The sequence below is a fragment of the Ptychodera flava genome, chromosome 15 (genome assembly GCF_041260155.1).
Source record: "Ptychodera flava strain L36383 chromosome 15, AS_Pfla_20210202, whole genome shotgun sequence".
In the NCBI taxonomy this organism is placed as follows: Eukaryota; Metazoa; Hemichordata; class Enteropneusta; family Ptychoderidae; genus Ptychodera; species Ptychodera flava.
Window position 1 is genome coordinate 30,769,961 of NC_091942.1, and position 24,132 is coordinate 30,794,092.

Sequence of the window (24,132 nt, forward strand, 5' to 3'; positions counted from 1 at the left end):
GGTGAAATAAAGAAATATTGCAAAATTATATCGGGAAGCAGAAACAATAAATACCTGTAGCAGACTACAAGTTGGCCCTGGATCCTGAGAAGATTATGTGATGGATTAAAGAAACATGAAAACTTTAAAAGCAGAAAGGAAACAGAAGCTGAAGGCGGCAAAAAAGATATAAACTTTAGAGAATGAAATGGAAAGTTGATGAGATCATTGACAGATTTTTAAGATGAATGCTGATAGGTTGGGTTGGCATGTACATGTATGGTAGCATCCTTCTGATTGGGTTGTTTGGTTTCTATGTTATCACATGTTTGACCATTGACCAATCAGTAGATGCTTCTTCAAAAGAAAATGTAGCACTACAATGTTACTATTGAAGACCTCACTGCAGCTAACTTTAATATTGCCATAACAAAAGCAAACATCTTTTCTAAAGTAACTTCCACTATTGATGATTTTGATGATGCAAAATAAAGAACACTAGATGAAAAATGCATTAGTCAGACAGAGAGAATGGAAATGTTAGATGAAATTGATGATTAGTGTGATAAGAAAGTAATGTGTCAGTGAGAAAGACAGTCATTGATGGCATAGAAAAAGCAGATGCTTAATGAAATAAAATTATGGATAACAAACGTCATTTGAACAAAGACATATACAAACAGAAAGATCAATGTATGTCCACTGTGGAATGGTCAACTTGTTCAAGAGCACATGTCAAAACATACTTTTTAGATTACTTCTGATATGATAACAGCATGGATACTTGAGACTATAAACTTTTCCTGTTAGTAAAACTTGAAATCTGACCCATATTGACTCACCTCGTCCTCTTTCCGTCTCCGAGCAGCTTCCTCTTCAATCTCCTTCTTGATCTCCTCGGCGATGGCCTGGTCCTCTTCATCATCATCTTGATCCATCTTGTGAGATTCTTCAAGATGCTTCATGAGCACGGCAACGACCACGTTGACCAGCACAAACTGGGCCATCAGCACAAAACTCACAAAGTAAATCGGAGACAGAATTGGACTGGCGCAGCAGTTTTTTTCACACCCTGAAGAGTTGTCACACATAGGAGATGTGCGCAATGTATCCTATGAAAAGAAAAGAAATCAGAAAAGCTGTTACTTTCTTAGAAGTTGAACATTCTAATTACAGAGAAGTTTAACCATTGAACTTTAACATTTTCAGCCTAATTTCGCTTTGTAAGGGTCAAACTTCAGCAAAGACTCTACGGTTTGTACCAAACTTTGGTAGTAATAGAGAGCTAATGAACAAAGTGCATACTTTGATAATAATTATTATGAACACGATGTCTCATTAAACAAAGATCTCATACCTTCATTATACCATTCCAGTTGTCACCAGTGGAAATCCGGAACAAAGTAAGGAATGCCATGCCAAAATTACGGAATGAGGCATGTCTTCCCAAACCTGCACACGGATTAGCGTCCGAACAATCTGAAAAGAACATTAAAATCACTACCTGTCAATATGGCGAACATGAACAAGAACTGCAAATGGCACTCATCTTCCTGACTAAAACTTAATTCACTTGTAGCATTCTCAGAGAAATCCTGCTTGAAAATTTGTACCAAATATATACAAACTTGTTTTGACAAATATTAATTAAGACAAATTGAATATTAAAAATGTGAGAGGGAAACCTGAAAAAGAGTCAAGCAAGTGTAGACATATGCAGTAATACAACGGTTAAAACTTATCATTAGACATGAAAACTTTTCTCTATCATCATAACATCAAACTAAGGTAGTTTGCTCAATTGAAATCTGCAGACTGATTCGCAATTCCAGCTGACAGTATCAAATGAACTTAAATTCCACTGAACCCTTCCTGAACCAGTTTGAAAGCCACCAAATCATCCATAAAATTTACTGTGTAAGTGTTATCTGTATGGTGCTTTTATCACAACTGAAAGTTTGTGATTAAAAATATGGCTTCATGAAGGCAACATTTCTGCAACGTTGCTAGGAAGTTCAAAGGTCAGAGTTCAAAGTGGGGATCCACTTACCAAGTCTTCCAAAGAGTTCCACTCCAAGAGCAGCAAATATAAAGAACAGTAAGAAAAACAACAGCCCTAGATTTCCAACCTATTTATTTGGGATGAAAAAATGTGAAGTTTAGTGAAAATTGAACTCAAATATTGTGGTCATTCCTCTACAAAACTTGAAACATTTTCTTGTTTGATAAATTTTTTGGAACAAATTTTTCCTCAAAAGACAATATGTGCGAAATAAATGCATACAGTGACAGAGGCAGCATTTTCTACCAGGGAATCTACAAAACTATCAAGCAAGGTGATAACTAGCTACTCTAGCAAACTAAAGGCAGTGGAACAAATGGTGAACCAGGAAAAAGATTTCTACACTAGCCAAACACTACAGTTTTTGGATCGCTCAATTTCAAAAAAGGTGGAAAAGTGCTTTTTTTTCCACCTGTATTCCTTTATTGCGAAGGGGCCCTCAAATTTAGAAATGAAAGTTTTCTACATCATGCCTGATCCACTAAATAAAATCAGCATGAAATAACATTACTTTTCTAGTTTTTCTTTGCCTTGTAGAAATATTTTATATGCTAGTTTATAATGGTTACTGAGCCCCTGCCCCAACCTTTGTTTTATCAATACTAAACACAAAAACTGGCGTGATACTCTACGACCCTGGTATTTTCTATATCTATGCATTTTCCATAGATTTACAAACCATTCAAGGAACATCAATTTATTACCAAATGAATGGACAGAACTTTCTAAATATGACAGTTTTTGAGCCAGCAACTGCTCTGACGCTATTAAAGCAGTATCTAGCCCAGAAAGATGATTCATAATTTGGAAAGAGGATATGGAGTGGACAGGTAGAGACAGACTTGGCTTGAAAACATATGCTCAAATTCGTACTTTGGTTTATAGCAAGCAAAACATGAAATTCAAAAACACAAGTAAGAAAAAATGTCTGAAAATGATAAAGCAATGGGTTTGTAAAAATTAAAGTTCATCAGCAATTATTCAGTGACAGCAGCCATGATTAAAACTGAAACACACACAGCCACAATGAAAGAAAATGAAATTCACAAGAGATGATTAACAGAGAAGATAGGGGAGAAATGGCAGCATGTACACACAGACATAATGGAAATAAATGAAATTCACACAAGATGGTTCACAGTGGAGATAGAGCAGAAATGGCAGCATATTCACATTCCCTCCACCAGACAACATACAAACATTTGTCTTGAGCTTTGCGAATTCATTTTTGCATGTTTGTTTTTTGTACGTCAATCTTATTCAAATAGACTTTAAGGAGAAGAGTGAAAATGACGGTGGCTAAAAAGCTTCCTCACTGAGGAGTAACTATGGCAACTAGGTGACAGAATGGACGGTGATGACAATGATAATGATGATGATGACCTTCCACACTCTCACACATACTCTCTAACACACATTTATCATGAACAAGTGGATGGCGGAGAACACAATCCCCATTTTTTTTGTATTATGTTGCTTTGCGTTGACTGTCTGTCTGTTGGTGGACTTGATTTTACCTGCGGCAAGGCCTGAAGTACTGTGTCAAGCAGTTGACGGATACCCTTGGCCATTTTCAGCAACTTGAGAACTATAAGTGAGGGAAGAAGCAAGTATAACAGGGCGCATCAAAACAAAACAGCCTTCCAAGCACGACGGTTTGTGTGGTGACAGTGGTGGATAGCAGGTTGTGACAGGGTGTGCGGTGGGTGAGAGAGAAGTAACTTGTAAGCTGCCCTAGTGTTACAAGACACAGTGTAGAGCATGGCGTCATAACGAGGGTGTCACTTCTTTATGCAGTATTTCTGAACAATTTCTTGAACAATACCTACAGTGCAATTCTGAATCTCGATGCTGTTTAAGATTTTGTTGACAAAAGTCACCCTCTGAGTACCACACACACACTTAACACTGTGTCTTTGTATTCTGAATGCAAGATATTTTTTTTTCCAATGGGGTAATTACGGGGAGTCACTCATTTTGTCATGCAGAGATTGCAATGTTACCTCCGGAATAGCAATCATTAGGACACTTAGCAGTGACCGTAAGCCTGTCATAGTCCTCATCAGTTTTAACACTGCCCGAGGTGAAAGCGTTGTAAAAGGAGAGAGTAATAACAGTCACAGAAATATTAGAACGATACATGGTGTCCAAAACACCGAATTATGAATATTCAAATGGTGCATAATTAAAACTGTGTCTACACACATCACACAACACGGAAATGTGCAAGGGAACTGGAGTTGCTATGACGATGTGTCAATGTAACTTGTTTGGCTTATTTTTTTTTAATGCATCAAAAACATCATTACTAAAAAATGAAAGACTTCAAGCAAAAAAAGTTTTTTCTTGGAAATGAAAGAAAAATATTTAAATCACTTTTTGAGGCACACTCATGCAAACTCTGCATGCGACATTCAATAAAGATGCAATTTTGTTCATTTTTGTCATTTTTTGTCAAACAAAAGTATCAGTAAAAGTGAATTATTGAAATGAAAAAAAAGTTAGATGTATATGTCACACAATTAACAATTTGATCGTTTTTGGTTTCACTCTGGTGCCAAAGTGTTAGAGAAAAGTTCTTCAATTCTGCACAAAGCACTGACAAAACTGTCCTTTTTGGGTAATTAAACCAGAACAAGCAGTTCAAATTTGTGTGCTTGTTTGTAAGTTTCTAAGCAACAACTAATGACATCCAATTTTGAAATGTGTCGTCAGATGGGCAGGTATCATCCATTTTCTATGCTAACATGACACTTGCTTAAAAACAGGAGGAGTGTGGATTGTGATATAAGAAAGTAGTGTGTGCATGGATTCAAGAAACATATATTGTAAAATTCCAGGTTAGTTTGGCAGACATGTTTGACATGCACTATTAAAACTACATCTGGTAGATATGTATGATACTTCAAAAATAATACGTACACCTATTTTCTATTGTTAGTTTGAATCAACCTGTCGGTTGGAGTTGAGCATGAGATCCTATCGTGCTTCAGAAAGATAATGATTTTTCATCTCATGATCAACTCTAACTGAGTGACTCCATCAGGAAAATAATCATGCAATGTATAAAATGCAAAACTATGTACATATGACTAGTATAAATTACAGTATTTTCTATGAAATCTGAACCAAAATTGAAGGCTTATACCAGTATCAATGGCTGCAAAACAAGCATTTCTTTCTCCAGCATAAGAAAATATGTGTGTGAATGTACCTGTGTGTGTGTGTGTGTGTGTGTGTGTGTGTGTGTGTGTGTGTATATATATATATATATATATATATATATAATATATATATATATATATATATACAGATGCACACAGGAACACACACACCACACACAGACAAAAATAGGATATTCACAAGATTTTCTTTGCATGTTCTGATAAAATTATGCCCTTATGGGTCATATTGAAAGAGTATTCCATTGCACATCCAAGTCCCAGTATATATGGAAATGTTTACCTAAGATATGTTAAGGTAAATACAATAGCACTCTCAGAGTGTGATGCATGCTGGCAAGTTGCCAAACATGGAAGACTTACCCCTCGCTATCCTGAGAACCCTCATGACTCTGATAATGGTTGGGTTGATGGGAAGTTCCGACCCTTCTAATTCTTCTAAAACTATACCCAGTATTGATAGCACTACTATTAACATATCTAATTGGTTCCACCTGGGGAGAGTGAAAACAACGGTGATGCAAAACCAGGTCATTCCTTGTCATGATCTTCAAAAGAGAAATTTTTTTATTTTTCACTTATTGTCTAAAACCTTTTTCATGTGAATGGTAGAGGGTTGCAACTTATAACATCAAGGGTGAAATGTCTTGTCTGGTGACACACATATTAAAGAGCCATGATCATCTAAATTGTGATTTATTTCACCTGATCAAAATCTAATGCGCTGTGACAATTGATTCTTAAAAAATATCATCATAATTTGAACAAATTTGAATTCGGCCATCTCTGTACTGTTTTATAATCATTGTGACTTTATTCTGATTACTCCAAAAATGATGACAAAAGAGCCAGTCATACTGGCTTTTTACCTCAACTTATTCCTTAATACTCCCCTCATAAAAATGGCATTGTCCACATAAAACCATCCAATCATAAATAAGACCATTCCACAGTATTAAAAGGGGAGTAGATGGTGTTTCATAGGATAGGAGTATTTCTATACGTATACTAACCTGTCCCTAAAATATCTGACGATGCCTAGCGCAACATTTTTTAATATTGCTTCTAATATGAACACAGCTGTGAAAACGTAATTCACAATTTTTAAGATGTCTATCAATTTCTGCAACAGAAAAAAAAGAATTGAAAATTAGAGCTGAGAGATCAGTAGGACTGCTTCATGAAAGCTGAACTGAGGGAAAGATTGACTATGTGTAATTTTGAGAGAGCTTTTTATTGACTTCTGTTCCACTAATGAAGCGATTTGTTGTTTTGCAAATCCAATGAAGGATTTGAAGTTACATCGGTCGTGGACACCCTTTATGATTCCCAATCATGGTGAGGGTCTTCCAAAGATGATTTTTTCCAATCTGATCTTACAAGAAACATTACACTTTCAACACTTGTCTAACATGCAATAATGCTGCTGATGTGCATATCTGATTGGTCAATCGTCACTATTCACAGCAACTTAAGGAGTCTATTGTGTATAATTCAATGATAACTGTAAGATTCAGCCAACCAATTGGATAACAGCTTCCGAGATGCTGCACATTAGCCACAGTAATGCTCTGTGAACGAACATAGGGTCAAAGGTTACAGTAATGAGACACAGGTCAGGAGTTATGGGTAGAAACACTTACCTGCGGCATATTATAAAATTCTAGTGCCATACTAATGACATTAAGTCCAATAATTGCTGCAATTATCAGATCAAAGTACTTGTTCATTATCAGATCATGTATAACTCTACGGGGTCGGCAATAATTCATGTAATACGGTGTCTCTTGAGCTCCTGTTATTTAAAAGTGAGAACAGATGACACACAAAAAAAAGGAAAACATATCTGTTAAATGATAAATTCATTACATGCCGTGATGACATATTCAATCAAATTGTACATGGGGAATATATGAATACCTGGAAGGTAACATTGGATAAATTAGATTTCGTAGACATAGTATTGTCCGTTGGCGATATTTTTATGGCTAGGGAGAAAGAGGAAATCAGAGGAAATGTAAGTGTGACACAGAGTTGAACTGTACATGTTGCTTACCCTAAAATGCACTAAAGAAATATAATAAGTCAGAATAGTTACGTCGTACATTTATACATTTTGCATCAAAATTTTTCAAAAAAAAAATTCTTTAAATCTGCCTTCCTGAAGTTGGTTCAAGTTGGGTACAAAGCTACAGCATGATATTAAATCCACAATTCAGGGCCTGGTCTAACTTTCATCTCTTTTTTGGCAAATTATCAATATTTTGTTGTTTCAAGTTCAGGGGATTTGCCTGCACATTGCATGTTCATCATGATCATAGCAGTGCAATCTTTGATTATAAATGGCTGAGTTCCATCTGTGGCTGGTTTCTGATCTTAAGTGCTGTGTTCATAAGTCATCAATACTGTACGAATGTGACTTCATTGACAGAGTTCTATTGGCCTTATACAGTTCAGTCCTATGTTTTCATAATGTGGTGCACCAATCCCATTTACACATTCATGTTTGGACTTGTATCTTTGCATTGTATTAGACTCCATGCTTTATCAATATCCTCTACACAGCTGTTTTTTTGGCTGTTACAGATAAGCTGTTTAAAACTCTAATTCAATTATCGCTAGGATTTCAAACTTTAAGGTGATTGTAACCTGCCTTGTAATACGAAAAAGACTATAGAATTCTATAGAATTCTATATAGAATTCTATATAATAGAATTCTATATAATTCTATATGTTATGGAAATTCTCAAGATATCTACATAAGTTCTATAGAAGTTGATATAATTTCATCTCATTTTCTATAGAATTCTATGGCAATACAAGATTCCATAGAATTCTACAGCTGTGTAGAGGATATTGATTGAAGTCCATTAAACATATTTCATACAGGTGAAAGTGCCAAAATTAGTTTCCTTCCACTAATTTGATTCCATAAAGATGCTTGTTTGACGATGAATTTAAAAGGCCAGTGGCTATAACTTTAGACAATTTTTTTGTTTTTGTTTTTGTTCTATTCCAAGAAGCATATCAACATAGTGTGAATATGTGTAAAGTATACTGTTATTGTTTAAAATTGAATTCATATCTCAAATTCACTTGTCAACAATAACAAAGTAGTTTGTACATGTACAGGCTGAGTTGACAATGTGTTGAAACAGTGAAATTTTGATATTCACTTGGTTTCGAGATACACCTGGAAGTTTGTTTGGACATCATTGGGATTAAACAATAGAATAAATATGTTATGAATATGTCATGAATGGATATTGGGAAGTAATATATGGAAGGTGAAATGAACTACTCAAGAACTAGACTGAGGTGGCGATAGATGGCGATAGATGCTGAAGTTGCTGAAAGGGTGAAAATGAGACAGATGCAATGATTGGATGTTCAGAATGAGACTGTGACTATGATTGGATGGAGTGAAGTGTCAGACTTTACTCTGACATTTCAAGTCTAGATCTAGATGGACACAAGCTAAATCAATTGAAATGACAAAGTCTAGGATAATGAAACAATGAATAGGATAAAGAAATGAACATGCTGTATTAAAAAGTAATGATGAAAAAATATGGAGCGGTAGATTTTTATGAGTTACTCCAGGGTTTAATCATAGACACACTAAGATTATCAATCTTTCACTGTGTGTCCATGATTATATGATGTGGAAGCAGACTGAGAGGCAGTATGAGTATGATTAGGAAAAAGCATGATAAAATGCCCACATTCATTAAAAAAAATTGCAAAAAAACCAACACAAAATTAGAAAGAAAAAAAGAACATTACACAATAAATACAGAATCGAAAAAAATAGGAAATAAATCAAACACGTACAAAAAGATAAGACAGTTCATACTACGTACAGGAATAAAAGTCCCGAATGCACATAGCATGATGCTGGGCTACTCCGTGTGTTTCCATCCATTCACAAGTGGCAGTGTTACTTTTAATTTTCACTATGTTCATGCATCACTTTGGCTGATGCATGCTGGGAGTTGCAAAGCATGCTGGGGCAGAACAAACTTCTAGTGAACTGATAACCAGTATTTTTTTATCATTACATTATATGTGTGACTTTTTTGCAGGCAATGTATATTTTTAATGCAGATTTTCTTTTATTTTCCTTTCTTGTTTTATATGCACCAACTTTCCATGCAGGCAGTGTAATCATACAAACTACAACATACATGTATGACGGACAATGAATGCACACACGCTAACCATGCATAACACTATATTGACACTACAGATCCACCCATTAGTGACACCTGTAAAAACACATCACTACATCAACAAGCCTTGTTACCCTAGTGAAGGGGAGATATAACTATTATTATCATGACAAGCTTATGCTGAAAAAAAAAGATGTAAAAACAATGTACCCTCAAAAAAGTGTGGAATGAAGTCACCTCATTCAGAATAAAAACCTTATCCAGAAAATAGAAAATAGAATGAAAGCTACTGCTTGCATATATGTAGGTGAAGTTCAGCAAAGCAGTCATGATGTAAAATATAGTGAGAAAATAGATAAACTTTGGTTGAATTTCAAAAAAAAAGTTTACTTTTTCAAAGTAAAATCATAGTTTATAATCTTGGACAAAGTAAATGACTCATAGCAAGAGCTGGTATATAGTAGAACAAAAGTATACTTTTAAGAAAATAAAACATTTTGATTCAGCTGCCTTCTTTAAAAAAAAGGATAAAACAAGGTGTTCATGATGATTTAACTTATAAACTAAAAATAGTAACGAGCAATACAACTATTTCCTAATATGCAATGGCTAATTAGCATGCAATTAATTAACTTCAAGCTGTTGTTTTAAAAAATTACACCATGCACTAACATAGCAAGCAGTATTTGTGAAACTGGACACACATGATACATTGCAAGTCTAGTTACAATTTTTGAAACCTGTTTTCTGAATTTGTTGCTTTTCTTCTTTTCCCTGAGAAGTTTATCAACAGTGAACAAAAAAGCACCAAAATGTCTGGAAATCGTCAGAGAGAGAGAGAGAGAGAGGGTGAGAGATAGCCTTGCAATGTATGCAAAGTAGCATAACAGCAACACTAGTACCGACCGGGTGAATTTTTAGAAAGTTCGGCGGCCATACTCTGTCTGGCTTTTTCCAGCTTGCGTTGGCGCTTCTCCATCTTTCTCCTCATCTCCTCGGCCGCTTGCTCCTCCCGGCACTTGTGAAAGTTTTCCACGACCACCCCCACAAACATGTTGAGCACAAAAAATCCGACAATCAGAAGGAATGAGATGAAGTACAGGATTAACCATTCATTGTAATTTCTCACTGGCTGTTGGATGAAAAAAAAGATATCAATCAAGACTCTGATTGGTAAATTATAAACGGAAGAGGTAAATAACTGAGTTTGATTGGTTATGAAAATGAATAAATCTCCATATCATTGTTTTATATGTTAACTGTGAAAAAACACACCTACTGAATGGTTCTTCACCATCCCGTATACACTGTTGCATTTGCACTGAATATCACAAAATCACTTTTGTTGTAACCTTTTCACACCCACTGAATTTGGCATTGTTATTAGTGACATTCCAGTAGGCCATTTATGAGACAAAAGTTAAAACATCTTCTGTTAACTTCTCTTAAGAGGGCCATTGTTAAAAAAAATACTTTTCAAACATGAATAATTCAAACATATTATTTGGCTTCATATTGAGTTGACAATGTAAACATGTTAAACTTGATAGTAAAAGCCACTATGTTGTTTCCTTGACTTTCCCAGTGAGATACTTACCTGAAGATCAATGCCAACAGCATCTAGACCATTGTACATGATCTCCACCCATCCATCTTTTGATGCTAGCACAAATAATGCCATTAGAGCCTGTAACAAAAAAACGCTTGTCTGTAAATTCTGTCTGCTTGAAAATTCCTCAGAACACTGTCTAGATCATTCAAAAGGAAACTGAAGATGAGGTTAAATTTGGTTATGTATAAAGACCTCACAACGTGATGGTTAACTACAACACTAAAATTCTTGCAACTCACAGCATACTTTCCTATCACCATTTCAATGAAGAAGAAATTCTTACTTATTTAGGGACACTTGGTACATCAAGTGTCTTTCTGATTTAATAAATATGTCGACATCTGATACTCTATTTAAAAATACACCAACTACAGGTACATATCTGAAATCCCTAGTTGAAAATACAAAGTTTCACCAACAGAGGGCGCTTTTCTCACTCCATTTGTCAGAGAAAAAAAAGATACTATATACTTCTAAAGTTTGCATTGCAGTGAGAAGCTTTCAGATGGTCTTTGGTCTTATTTTATATGGTTTGTCGTTTTATAAAATCAGTCAATGCATACAGAATGTAAAGTTTGGCATCTTCAGGTGGTTTTGTAAGAAGTTCGATAATATAGATAATATTTACCTGGCCAAGGTTGTCAAAGTTGTAGCGCTGGTTAATCCACACATTGTCTGGATCAGCCTGACATTGGGTTTTGTTCCTGATATGTCTGACATCATAGCCTTTACAGTGGTAGAACTTACCCTTGAACAACTGTAAGCATAGAAAAAAAGGTCACAGGTCAAAGTAAGTCAAAAGACAAAGGTCAAATGTTCAGTACTTCCAGGGTCAAAGGTGGGGTCACACTGGGGTTACAGGTCAGTCTTATATTAAAATTTTGAGCGATTTCTTCTCTTGATGGGAGGGTAAAGGTCAGGGAAGAGGGTTATGTTGTGCACTGGAGAAGTTTACACAACATCATGTAGATATGTAAATAATCAAATAATGAAGTTTGTTTGTGAAAATCAAGAGCGATACTGTTTCATCTGTTGATAACATGGAACTTTGAAATGCACACAACATATAAAAAGACAACAAAATATCATCATAATGGAATGCGCTCTGTGCAAACAGACTTTCAGAAGACTTTTATCTATCAAAAATGTTCAAAAGAGACTTTCAGGAGATTTTGATCTTATCAAATATGTTGAACACAATTAACTGATGTTTCTATTTGCAACTCCTGCTAGGCAGAAGTTTACACCATTTATATGTCCATCTGCAGAAAAGCTTCCATTGTTATTCACTGATACATGATAACCAGATGGGTGAAATCATTTTCAGAGGATGTAACCAGAAAGAATTCTTGTAGGGAAACATCATGTTGGATATTGGACCAGAAATAACCGGCAAAAAATTTCAAGCAGCACATCCGACCACAAATTGACAAGTCACACTTAATATAGTAAGGGTATGATAATATAGTGAGGGTATATTTTCAAATGGCAGACCAGACCGGAAACAGTGTCAATGGAATGTGACAAAAGGTCAAACCTCACCAGATATCATTTAGAGAATGATTCAGTTGGACATTACTGTTGTTGATCAATGGTTGACACATATCTATTCTGAACAGTAACACATATTTACTCTGACCTGAATCTAATTATAGATTATACACACTATTACATCATTGATATATTTAATAAATCCGAAATATATGTCCGTTTCAAAATTTTGTACAAAAACTTCTAAGCAGCTGTAACCACAATTTTTGAAGGAAATAATAGACATATCATTCTGAACACATACTTCAGGCACTTTTTCAGTACAGTTGATACGTTTTCAAGATGTTTTAACTACAACTGGTCTGTTATTCACAGGTACGACCCTCATGTTTCAATGAAATTAGAAAAGGTGAACTCATATTAGAGTCAAAGGCAGACATTCTACTTGGGTCAGCAAATTTCAATTTAATCTGGTCAAATAGCTGGAGTATTCTGTGATTTTTTAACGAAGAATCAGCTATAACATGATTTACAATTTTTTTTCAAAATCTGTAGAAAAAAAAAATTGCAGCTTGAAAATGAATTTCTAACAAAGGCATGTTTTCAAAAACAGGGTCAATTTATTGTAATTTATACACTCTGCAATTTCTTGTCTTTATTTAGTACCTAAACAAAACAGATCCAGCACATCATGGAATTATTACAAATACAATGCATGAGGACATTAGTGAACAAAACACAGATCCAGCATATCATGGAGTTATTACAAAAATACTTCAATGGATGCATGAGGACATTAGTGCAATGTATTGCCCGATACAAAGTAGAGGGTGGTACTTCTATTACACTGGTCCATCTCCCTTGAAGTATCAATCAGTGCATGCCCAAAAGGTGCCTTTTGTGATGAATGTATACAAACATACCCCCTAGTACAGTATTGAATTGTACTGTAGCTAAACATGGGTCCAGTGTGTTCCAGTCTTGCAACATTGAGTTTTACTGGAGCTTTGTTTGTGATGTTATCCCTTTGAACCTTGATAAGCACCAACACTTTTCAGCGCTCTCTGAAAAAGCAGACTTACCTGTACGCCAAGGATTCCAAAAATGACAAAGAAAGTACAGCAAATCAGCACAATGTTGCCAATGGGACGCAACGATGAAAGCAAGGTTTGCACCACTAACTTTAAACCAGGAGCCCGACTGATTACTCTGTTGATAGAAACATAGGTGAAAATATTAACTTGACACTGTCTTCTGAACACTAAACCGATTTTTGTAGATTTTCCTTGTTTAATCCAATCTGAATGAGGTTATTCTAGCTGTTTTTAGAACAACTCACAATTTCCTGGACGATGATAACAAAATGACCACTAATTTGGGTAGGCCTTTTACTGTTGACAGTGTATTGTACAAGTGTAATTCAAATATTTTTGAAAATAAGCTTACAAAAATGGGAAAATAATTATAAATTACAGTTATTGTAATTCTTCCAGTGTATCCTAGATGTGTTTGAAACATTAACTTTTTCCTTTCCCTGGGTTGTTACGATTTAAAATATTTTTTCAATTTCATATTACCATTAATAAAACTGCAATCATCAGCTTAGCACACTTTGCATATTTTTTATTAACTCACCTAAGGGGTCTAAGGGTCCTTAGTAATCTGAGTACACGAAGGACACCAAAAATGTCGGGACTAGAGGAAGCTACCAAGGAAATGATGATGTCAATGAGTGATATGATTACAAGGAGTCCATCCATGACGTTCCAGCCACTTTTGCAGTACGCATGCTTGCCAAAGATGAAACCTTTGGCGAATACTTTCACGATCATTTCGATGGTGAAGATAATGGTAAATAAATAGTTTGTGATGGTGAGAAACTGCCTTTCCTATTGAGAGAAAAGAAAAAGTTGTAAGGAATTTCAGTATGCACAAGTAAAAAAAGATACCAAAATCACATAATCACAAGATCCTACATGAGGGCAAGGAAATTTAGTTGTTTTACACATCTTTCTGGGGTCTATGTTTTAAACCAAGACAAAATTTTGCATTCAAACTGTAATTTAGCTTAACAATGAACACCTGCATAATTGACCAATGGCATATATAATCAATGACATCGTCAATGACCAATTACATGGTTAACATATCACCAGTGGACCAATCATGCCAACATTGACAATATCTCGACCAATCAGGATGATCTGTAGTCAGAGCATGTAGACTCACCACACTATCAGGTTTAATGCTGGGTCTCTCCATGCCTAGGGTTATACAATTCAAGAATATAACACCAAGTACTCCGTAATCAAACCACTTTGTAGAGATTATCGCTGACAATTTCTTCCTAATCCTGCACAAGAGAGGAACAGATGAACATGGGTAAGCAACTCTCCACCTATGAACACACCTTTTTGCTGAGAGCCTTTTTTTGGAGGAAAACTTTTTGCTGAGGTGTTTTTGTTGGGGGGGGGGGGGGGGGGGGAGGAAAGGAAAGTTGAAAAAGGATAGGAGCAAAAAGGTGAGGAAAGTTTGGGATTTGAAGCAAATGTGCTGATGCATTTATGCCCGTGCAATTTTATGAATGAAAAAGAAAAAGAAAAAAATATAAAAACACACACTTTGATTGATAGCTCAAAAATATCTGCTTTATAATAAGTAAGTTATTCAGTCTTTTTTTTAAAATGAATAATGAAAAAACTGCAATAAAAAATAATTCATGCAGCTTTCTGAAAATGCATTGCGGGCAATAAAACAAACCATTATTTATTTCATTTTTTGGTTAGTTCACTCAAGACTTTGAGTTTTTTTACTCACCCCCAAAAAAGAAGAGTGAGTTATGGATGATTGACAAAATTATGATGAAAGGAAAAAAAAAAGAAAAATAGATATAGATAAAAAGTATTTCAACTACAGTGTCGTGAAAATGTAAACTTACTCAAAATTCAAAATGGTATGAGCCAAGATGGCATAAAATATTTGAAAAATCATGGTGTTGAAAAAATGAGATGCAAAAATTGAGTGCAAAAAAATGATTAACTGTATCATTGAACAAGAAAGACTTGATCAAAACTACTTATAAACTTAAAAAGATGTAAAAATTTTAAAATCCTAAATATGAAACTCTGAAAAAAGAAATTACGTTCTAAATGGATATGGTAAGACAGGTCTTACCATCACAGAAGTAGGATGAATTTGAAGTGAGTGATGTAAAAAAATAGAAAATATGTTGAGACTGACAAGATCATCTGTGTAAATACTAAAAGAGAAATCCTGTACGTCAGGACTTACGACAGAAATAAGGCAAGTCTCATGCTTACCTATTTTCAGGGGAAACTAAATACAGGGAATACTCTGCCCTTGTTTTGAAACAACCTTTCGGTTCCGGACAGCACTTGAATAGGACATCAGGGCATTCCTGGATGGGAAAGAATTAAAAAGGTAAAGTAATATAAGAGTTGAGTTAAATCTTTCACATGAAAAAATAGATCCTGTATATATAAGTGCTCAGCCAAGAAAGAGAAAATGTGATAAAATGACATGTAATGTGTTATTAAAATCATACAAAGGAAAATGAAAAAGTGAAGGATGTACTATTTTCCTTGCTTGGGAGAATACAACTTGTCAATATTTAGTAAAAAAACGAACGCTTACGATGTCTCCAAATCAAAACCATGGAGGCACTAAAATTTAATAACACATCCCTTTTTTCTACTGTACGGTTGCCAATAACCCAATACCCTGGAATGGCATACTGTACTCTCAAGCAAGGATGGCTTTGTATCCAGGTAAAATCTGTGCACAGAACAGTCTAATCTATTGATAAGCACAGGCTGTTGGTCTACCAGAGATCTGAACAAGAATCTGAAGCAGAGTGTGTTACATGCAAAGTGGAACTACATGGTGTAGTCTACTGCCATCAGCCAATCAGAATAGACTGGCTGCTAAAGAGGAAGAGACGAGTCAGTAGCAGACTGCAAAATTTAATTTGCAAAACCATTGAAAAGCCCAAATCATAGTGACTTTTTAATTTTTCAGTATTTCTTTCTCATATAGCAATAGCTCTATTAGCTAATCTTGATTGTATTTTGTACAGCAGCTACCTCATGTGCTTTCATGCCCTATTCAGTGAAGACAGATATATAATAATAATCTTCTTCAGGTTCTACCAAGAGCAAATGTGATATGAATTTGATAAAACCAAGAAGAACTCAAGTAAATTGATAGACTTCCATGATATAGATACTCAAAATTTTCATAAAAGTCAAAAGTAACTGGGCTTTTCAAATTATTGGCATCTTATTGCTGAATTGTAACTAAGTAATTGTGCATGAAGTACAAAAATGATGTTTGACCCTGGTGGTAATTGTAATTGCCAATGACAATTCTAGTCATGTTAATTTTCATGCAATTACCAACTCATTTAAATTTGTAATCCTGTTTCCTATCCACCCTACTTACGAGTCAATATGACCCATATCAATGTGACACAATTCAATTTTGTATGTAAATTACATGGAAATTTTGACCTTTAGACAGCAGATGCACCATTACAAAACTCAAATCATACATAAATTCTACAAAAATTTTGACCTTTCTATATTGGTGTACAACCAACGACAAGTAAATTACATGTAAACTGTGTGAAAATTTTGAGCTATCAAGAGCAGGTGCATTGCAATGACAAAATGCACCTTATATGTAAATTTTATGCAAATTTTGACCTTTTGTATAGGGTGGAAAGGTAAACTGGATACCACGTATATAAGGTACAAAAGTCTTGATAAATAGTTAGTATTAAAGTGCACCATATGGGTGTGTATACATCTATGAAATCTGACACTTACAGATGAATGGTCAAAAAAGAAAAAACTTCAAACTTCATTTTTTTGAAAATGAAAACAGAGAATTCTAAAAACAATCTTTCATACAGTGCGCAAAAAAGTGAAATTATTTTCTGAACTGCTTTTTACCCACTCACCCATTGATTACAAGATGAAACAGGAAACATTAGATGACATCATCGAAAAAAAAGTGAAAGGTAAAAAAAGACTGCAATTAATATCACAGAACAACCACATTACAAAACACAAAAAAAGTTGCCAGAGATAGTTGTGAACTCCACAGCAAAAATACTGAAAGACAGTGAACAGAGAAGGGATAGTTTTATCGAAACAGATCCTCATGCTTGCTGTGCAGAAAAACGCTAAAAAGCCCAGTGATTAAAATACAAAACTTATTTCAGTCCCTTGATAAAATTTGTGAAATCCACACTTTGCTAAAGATGCATAAATGCTTCTCTTTGTTCAAACAACTCAAAAACAATGTGAATGTTAAAACCGAATTGCAAAACAAAAAAAAATGTGAAATTATTCTAAACTCAAAACAAGGATATCCATTTTAACTCACTTTTTTCTTAATGCCACATGAATGAGAACCAAAGCAACATGCATTAGGTAACTGAAGGCAAAAAATATTGAACAGTTCATTTATAAAGTGAAAATTGGTTCAAATTGTGTCCTTCTTAGCTAAGACGAAAGCTAGAATGGAAGTTTTGTTGTCTTGATACATGACAAAACTGGCAGTGTATAAACATTTGTTGTTTGTAACTAAAATAAGATTTTCACCATGATTAATAAATATATTAATTGTTAATATATTTGTTTGATTAGGGGATGATTTCATTTTTTTAAGGAACTGAAATGTTTGACACAATTTGAAGTTGCTCAAAAGATTTTTGAATGATTGGAGGAATGAAGTTCTCTATAAGGATAGAAATGTAAAAAAAGAGATTATAACAATCGGTGGTTTGATAAGATTTACCGTGCAGCAGGCATAACAGCAACACATACAATCGGTAGTTTGCTGCTTGTAAACAGGATGAAGGGAGGGGAAAAAAAACCACGGATACAATGTTAGGATGGGATTGCTACATAACTATATGTTACTACCATGACTTGGAAGGATAATGGACAATAAAGTGAAATGGAATGACTACATCTGGAACACACGTGGGACAGTTAATGTGTTACTCAGGGTTAGCGGTTTTCTACAGGATGTGGATATGAATAATCAGTTGCTAGCTCACATTGCAATTGGACTGAGTGAAACTTCAGTAGCTGCTATTCAGTAGTTATAGCTTTGCCATGAAAAGTTAACTGCCGCAATTCAATCGCAATAACTATGCTACAGTGCACGATTGATCCAAACCTACACTGCTGTCTCACTCCCCCCCACCACCATTCAAAAACCATGTAGCAAATCAATAATATCACTGAAGCAATGAAGGGATTTAAAAAACCATGGCTACTCTAATAAATGACTACTGCAATTAATAACGAGATTCAACATCTAGGAAATGGCTTGGAAACTAGAAATTTGGGAGTTTTACTCCACTGCCAGTCTAGACATGCTGGACCATCAAAATGCTCCACTCTGCTACTTAAAAGTGGTATTATAACAAAACCAATGGGATACAGAACTAAAAACACACTCATTCATATTATACACACCGGTCGTTAAAGATCTTTCTTAATTGTGTGTATGAAAGTTGACTTCTAGCGTGTCATTAAAGTGTCTGCTATTGTCATCAAGTGCTGGTTATAAAATGTGCATTGGGGCAATATAGTTCTGATTGCCGCCAAGAAGTTAATCGTATTCAGTGAGTACCAAGATAAAAATGTACCAAAAATATTCCCACACCAGTGTAGTAACAGATTTCATGTACAGTCTATTTAGCAGCCGTGTTGGTGAAAGTATTACTTTACTATTAAAGATATGCCAAAAGCAGTTAGGAAGGGTGCAGATGGGGCGAGGGAGAAAATGCGAGAAATTATAGCCCAGCTTTTTAACTCTGTCGTCCCTAAACTTGAATGCAATGACCCCCACCGGCAAACACTGGGGTGGGGACACAAAGTCTTATCAAGGTAGGGTCGTCAGAAAACCTATGGTGCAATGAATGCTAGAAATCACTACACTGTGCACTTATTTTTACATCTTGATGGTGAGCAAACGAGAAATGTATTTCACAAGTCTTTGTCATTTATTCAAAAAGCTTGAGTTACCCCGCAATGACAGAATACGAATCTGCACAGAAAACAGGGCGTCTTGGTGGCCTATGTTTCCATGCAGAAAGTCAGAAAGAGAAAAAAGTAGGAAAAAAAGAGAAAAAGATAGGTATAGAAGAGAGGAAAAATACAGCAAGAAATAGAGATATAAAGAAGAAATAGTTTAGAGTAACCCACAAGAGTTCATTGATGGTGACGAAATTGGCTTTCACAGGTCAGGCATTACTGACTTTGATGTGCAAGCTAATATGTTGCATTATACATTATGGATGTGTGTTTTAGTGGGTGCAGAACTAAAGCTAACACACCACAGAGTACATTGTCATTACCCAAAAAAACGTATAAAAAAACGTTGGCAAATTTACACAGGGCACTCAACTGTATGCAAAATGATTAATCTCTCTACCAGTCTCTATAAAGGGTCCTATGTTTGTTTACAAATATTAAATAATTATGAGAAAACATGGATGATTCCTAATGCTAAAATATATTACCAAAGGGGAGAGCTTTCTCTACTGTACTAGCCATACAAGTTATTTGCACACACACAGTCCTAAATATAGAAAGTAAATGGTTAATTGAAATATGATTTTATCTACGTTAACCACTCCACGTCAACAGAGACAGAGAAACTGAAAGTACTCTCTGCTTACCACTTCCTCTTTTGTTTCTGAATCTTCCACAACTTCCACAGATGGTACTTTAAGTACATCGGTTTTGTCGTCGTCATCGGGCGTCTGGCTACAGATGGACGGGCGCTTACCGTTACAGGTGCTGGCGGTCACTGAGCCGCCATTGCAGGAGGCAAACGACGCCCGTCTGCTTTCAGCTGAGGGCGCTGCTAGGTTGCTGTTGTCTGATGACTCCTCACGATTATCAATAGATGCTCTGTTCAATATGTATATAAGAGGACAGAAAATTATTCAGTTGAGAGAGTTTTCTCAGATGTACACATCATGCCATAATCAATTTAAAGAGATGAACTGTACCCTACAGGTTGGTTTGACGGACCAAATATCTTTTCAATGAAAGCAATCTGTTGACAATCTAAATCTGCAATCCCACATTTAGAAATAGTATTAAAATGTGTACACGTCTACAATCATTTATTGTGTATAAAACAATACCAAAATGTCAGGCAGTGTCACATACATTTCCCATCATGTCGCTAGTACAGTGTGACCAATGACTTACCTTCTATTGCTGTGATGACTGTGAAGCCTTCTGATTGGCTGGTGCCCTCTTACTCCATTTTCGGAATGTCTGTCATTGCTGTTATCTCCAATGCTAAATTCACTACTACGACTTCCTCTTCGTCGTAACTGAGGTGATGCACGAATACTAAGTGTTGACTATCAAAGATACAATAGAAAATCAATTGTGGATGAAAAAATTGTCGGGTAACTACACCTGGACACTGCTAAGTTTGATTATGGTATAATGTTTCTTAATTTCATAATTTCAAACAAATTGTCAATCACTTGTAGATTTTGTAATTTCTACAACATGTATTTCTTTCACAGAAACAACTTATAGTTTCAACAGATAATTGTATACTGGGGTCGTGAACAACATTTCTTTCAATAACTCCAAATAGGAGCTCACCATTTGATATTTAAAGCCGCCACTCATGAAATATGTGACATTTTCTGACTTGATCAAAATCTCAAAGTGTTTGACCAAATAGGGTACAGTATTTGAATTGTAATGAGTATCCAATGATGGAAAAGTCTGCAATTCATGAGTCAAAATGGCAAGTGAAGCAATGGACGGTCTCACTGAGTATCATGGGACCACAATAGAAAAGCTGTGACAATAAAGCACATTGACAGAAGCCACTATTCTCTACACCGATAACTTGCCAGGTGTAAATCTGGATCTATGCTAATTGAACGATTTGTCTCACTCAGACAGGCTTCACTGCCAAGGACACATAATCAAAAGCAGCATGGATTTCATGGCAAATGTGAGTACTTACAACAGATCTGCTATCAGAGTCGAACAGCGTCGTGTCGTGATTGTGTCTGGAACTACTCTTATTACTAGGATTGTCTGTGTTTGGAGAACCCTGAGGAGTCGCCGCTGTATGAGTAATGATAGGAGGGCCACGTAAATGACTCCCATGATAGGCTCTGTGAGAACTGTGTGGATCGCTGCTGTCTGCAATCATCTTCCCTTCTAGAAAAACAGACAACATTGTGCAATCAAATGGCTCCTAAAATCCATGCATCTCTCAAACACCTTCCTTCATCACTAACAGCATGTGCCACACCTATCTACCAATTTACAGACACAGTTTCCTGGCTCTGTGAAAGAGTCACCTTGTTATCACCACAAAGGAAACTCTTTACTGGTACTTAGCCATCTTTAAAATTATGATCACACACAGCAATATTTGTGCAATGTTTGTCTTTTATACAACAATGGAAGACCTCTACAGCATACCACTATACCTTTGACATTTTTCTCTATGCTGTTCATCTTGATACACATATAGATCACTTTCACATTGTCAGTTTGACCAGGGTATTGATCTCTCTGTCATAATGGTACACCTGTGACCACCATTGTTGCTATATTTTATGTTGTTGTTCAGTCTACTATTATGTTTTCAGCCAATTAAAATCAAAAGGCCAGTAGCTGTAACTTTTGACGATTTGTTCTTTACTTTTCTTTTTAATCCCAAATATACTATCTTATCCTAATCCTCAAAGCATGTTGAGATAAACAGTATCTATCTTGTCAACTCAACCTGTACATATTCGCAGACTGCATTGTTATTGTTGATGAGTCAATTCTGGTCCGGAATAGAATTCAAATGTAAACAATAACAAGCATTTTACACTCTTACAAAATTCAGAGTTAACAAGCTAAACAGTTAGCATTTCAACATGCTTTGTGGAGTTGAACAAGAGCTTAATATTGATGTACAGAACAAAAATAGTTGAAAAAATCATTAAAAGATACAGTTACAGTACAGTCCATTTAAGTATTTATCCCCTATGAGGTCAAGGATTTTCCCAGTAATAATGCATCGGTTAAAAAGACATTTTGTAACTTGGGCTCTCTTTCAATGCAACGCTTATCTAGTGCCTTCAAGAATGGAAGCATTATTGGCAAATTATGCAATCAGGATACTTTGTTTTCTATGAGATCTGTTGACTCGGTTTCCTTGTAACTAGTGATTGTACTTGCGTGTACACCATTTCATTGTGAAATACTTGGGCATGGCTTATGCATTGTTTGTTGTTTAAAATTATTGGCAGCCATGACAAGTGGAGGAGTAAAAGAAAGATACAGTGGTGCAGTGTGAGTTGATTGAATGCAGTGTGACGTGACAAGCCCCACGAGTGTTATGATATGACCTATCACACAGTAGGACTGCTGGAGAGTTGGATGGCAGGACTGTGACACAGAATACCTTATCACAGGCATAGTAGATACGACCTGGGTACAGGGGTAAAAATTATATTATTGGAGAATCTGGAATAATATTACAGGGTGATCATACCATAACATGGTGAACGTGGCACGGCTTGATGTCTTCGGCAGCATGCTACAAAATGCAATATGGCTTTGAATAGACAGTGTGATATGATTAATAGTGGCAGAACTCTAGTCCTTTGTGTGTTGTTACTAGCTGTGATGTAGCGTGACATATGAACACACTATAACACAAGTGACAATTGAAGATGTGTTTTTTTTGAAACCCATGTGCTGTCTGTCAAGCAGAAATGTTTGATGTGGGAACACAGGTATTTTATGAGCATGAAAGGTAAAAGTTGTGCATCACAATACAAGGGGCAGTTTAATTGCTATACATCTCAAAACACAATTTTAACCTCTCAGCGACGTATTCATAACAAAATGCAACATTTTTCCTATTGCAACAGCTTTCACTAGCTCAGCTAAGCCACACAACGACTGAATGTCATTGTACTTTGTACCACACAAATTTTCACAAGTGTCATAAAACAAGTTCACAAGAAACCAAATGCCACTCATGTGCAATCCAAATGCCACAGGCATGTGTCGCATGAAATATATTTCCGCTGCCATCTTATAAATTCAAAAAAGAATTTTCCTCACAGCACAAACTGGTGTAAAATTATATTGTAACAGTGAATTTATGGATGACCACACAAACAAACTAACCTCCGTCTTGCGACACATCTTCCAGTGCCTTGCTTTCTTTGGAGTTGTTGTTTTTCTGTGAGCTGGTATCAGAGCTGCCGTCTGAACTCTCGGCATCTGCATCTTTCTTTTTTTCGTCCTAAAAGAAGGATTATAAGCACATTGAATATATCTATACCTGCCTTCATTATTTTTTCAAAATGTACAAATATTCAAGGAGATTTTTAAATATAAGGATTCATGTAAAAACATCACAGTAAATGATAACACAGACGGTATGGAAAGCACACATATAGAAAGGTGAGCCTTTGAAATGTTAGAAAATTCAGAAAAACCAAAAAACAAAAGAAAAAAGTCATAAATCACCAAATATGAGTCACACACACACTGCAAGAAGACAGTAGTAAAGTTAGTAAAACAGAGTTGTGAATT

At 35.5% G+C, this 24,132-nt stretch overlaps 1 protein-coding gene across 1 annotated transcript in view; it reads right to left on the reverse strand.

Moving 5' to 3' along the window:
• The window catches only part of LOC139151857 (voltage-dependent T-type calcium channel subunit alpha-1G-like), a 130,442-nt gene that overhangs the window by 19,536 nt on the left and 86,774 nt on the right, over positions 1-24,132 (reverse strand). Inside the window, 20 exon segments of the mRNA XM_070724886.1 lie at positions 55-84; positions 822-1,091; positions 1,337-1,458; positions 2,030-2,108; positions 3,559-3,629; positions 5,587-5,717; positions 6,237-6,346; positions 6,867-7,018; positions 10,303-10,528; positions 10,994-11,083; positions 11,637-11,765; positions 13,582-13,708; positions 14,135-14,388; positions 14,729-14,852; positions 15,820-15,917; positions 17,909-17,959; positions 20,220-20,454; positions 20,761-20,918; positions 21,545-21,744; positions 23,722-23,839. Of these exon segments, the coding sequence (XP_070580987.1) occupies positions 55-84; positions 822-1,091; positions 1,337-1,458; positions 2,030-2,108; positions 3,559-3,629; positions 5,587-5,717; positions 6,237-6,346; positions 6,867-7,018; positions 10,303-10,528; positions 10,994-11,083; positions 11,637-11,765; positions 13,582-13,708; positions 14,135-14,388; positions 14,729-14,852; positions 15,820-15,917; positions 17,909-17,959; positions 20,220-20,454; positions 20,761-20,918; positions 21,545-21,744; positions 23,722-23,839 (2,775 nt within the window).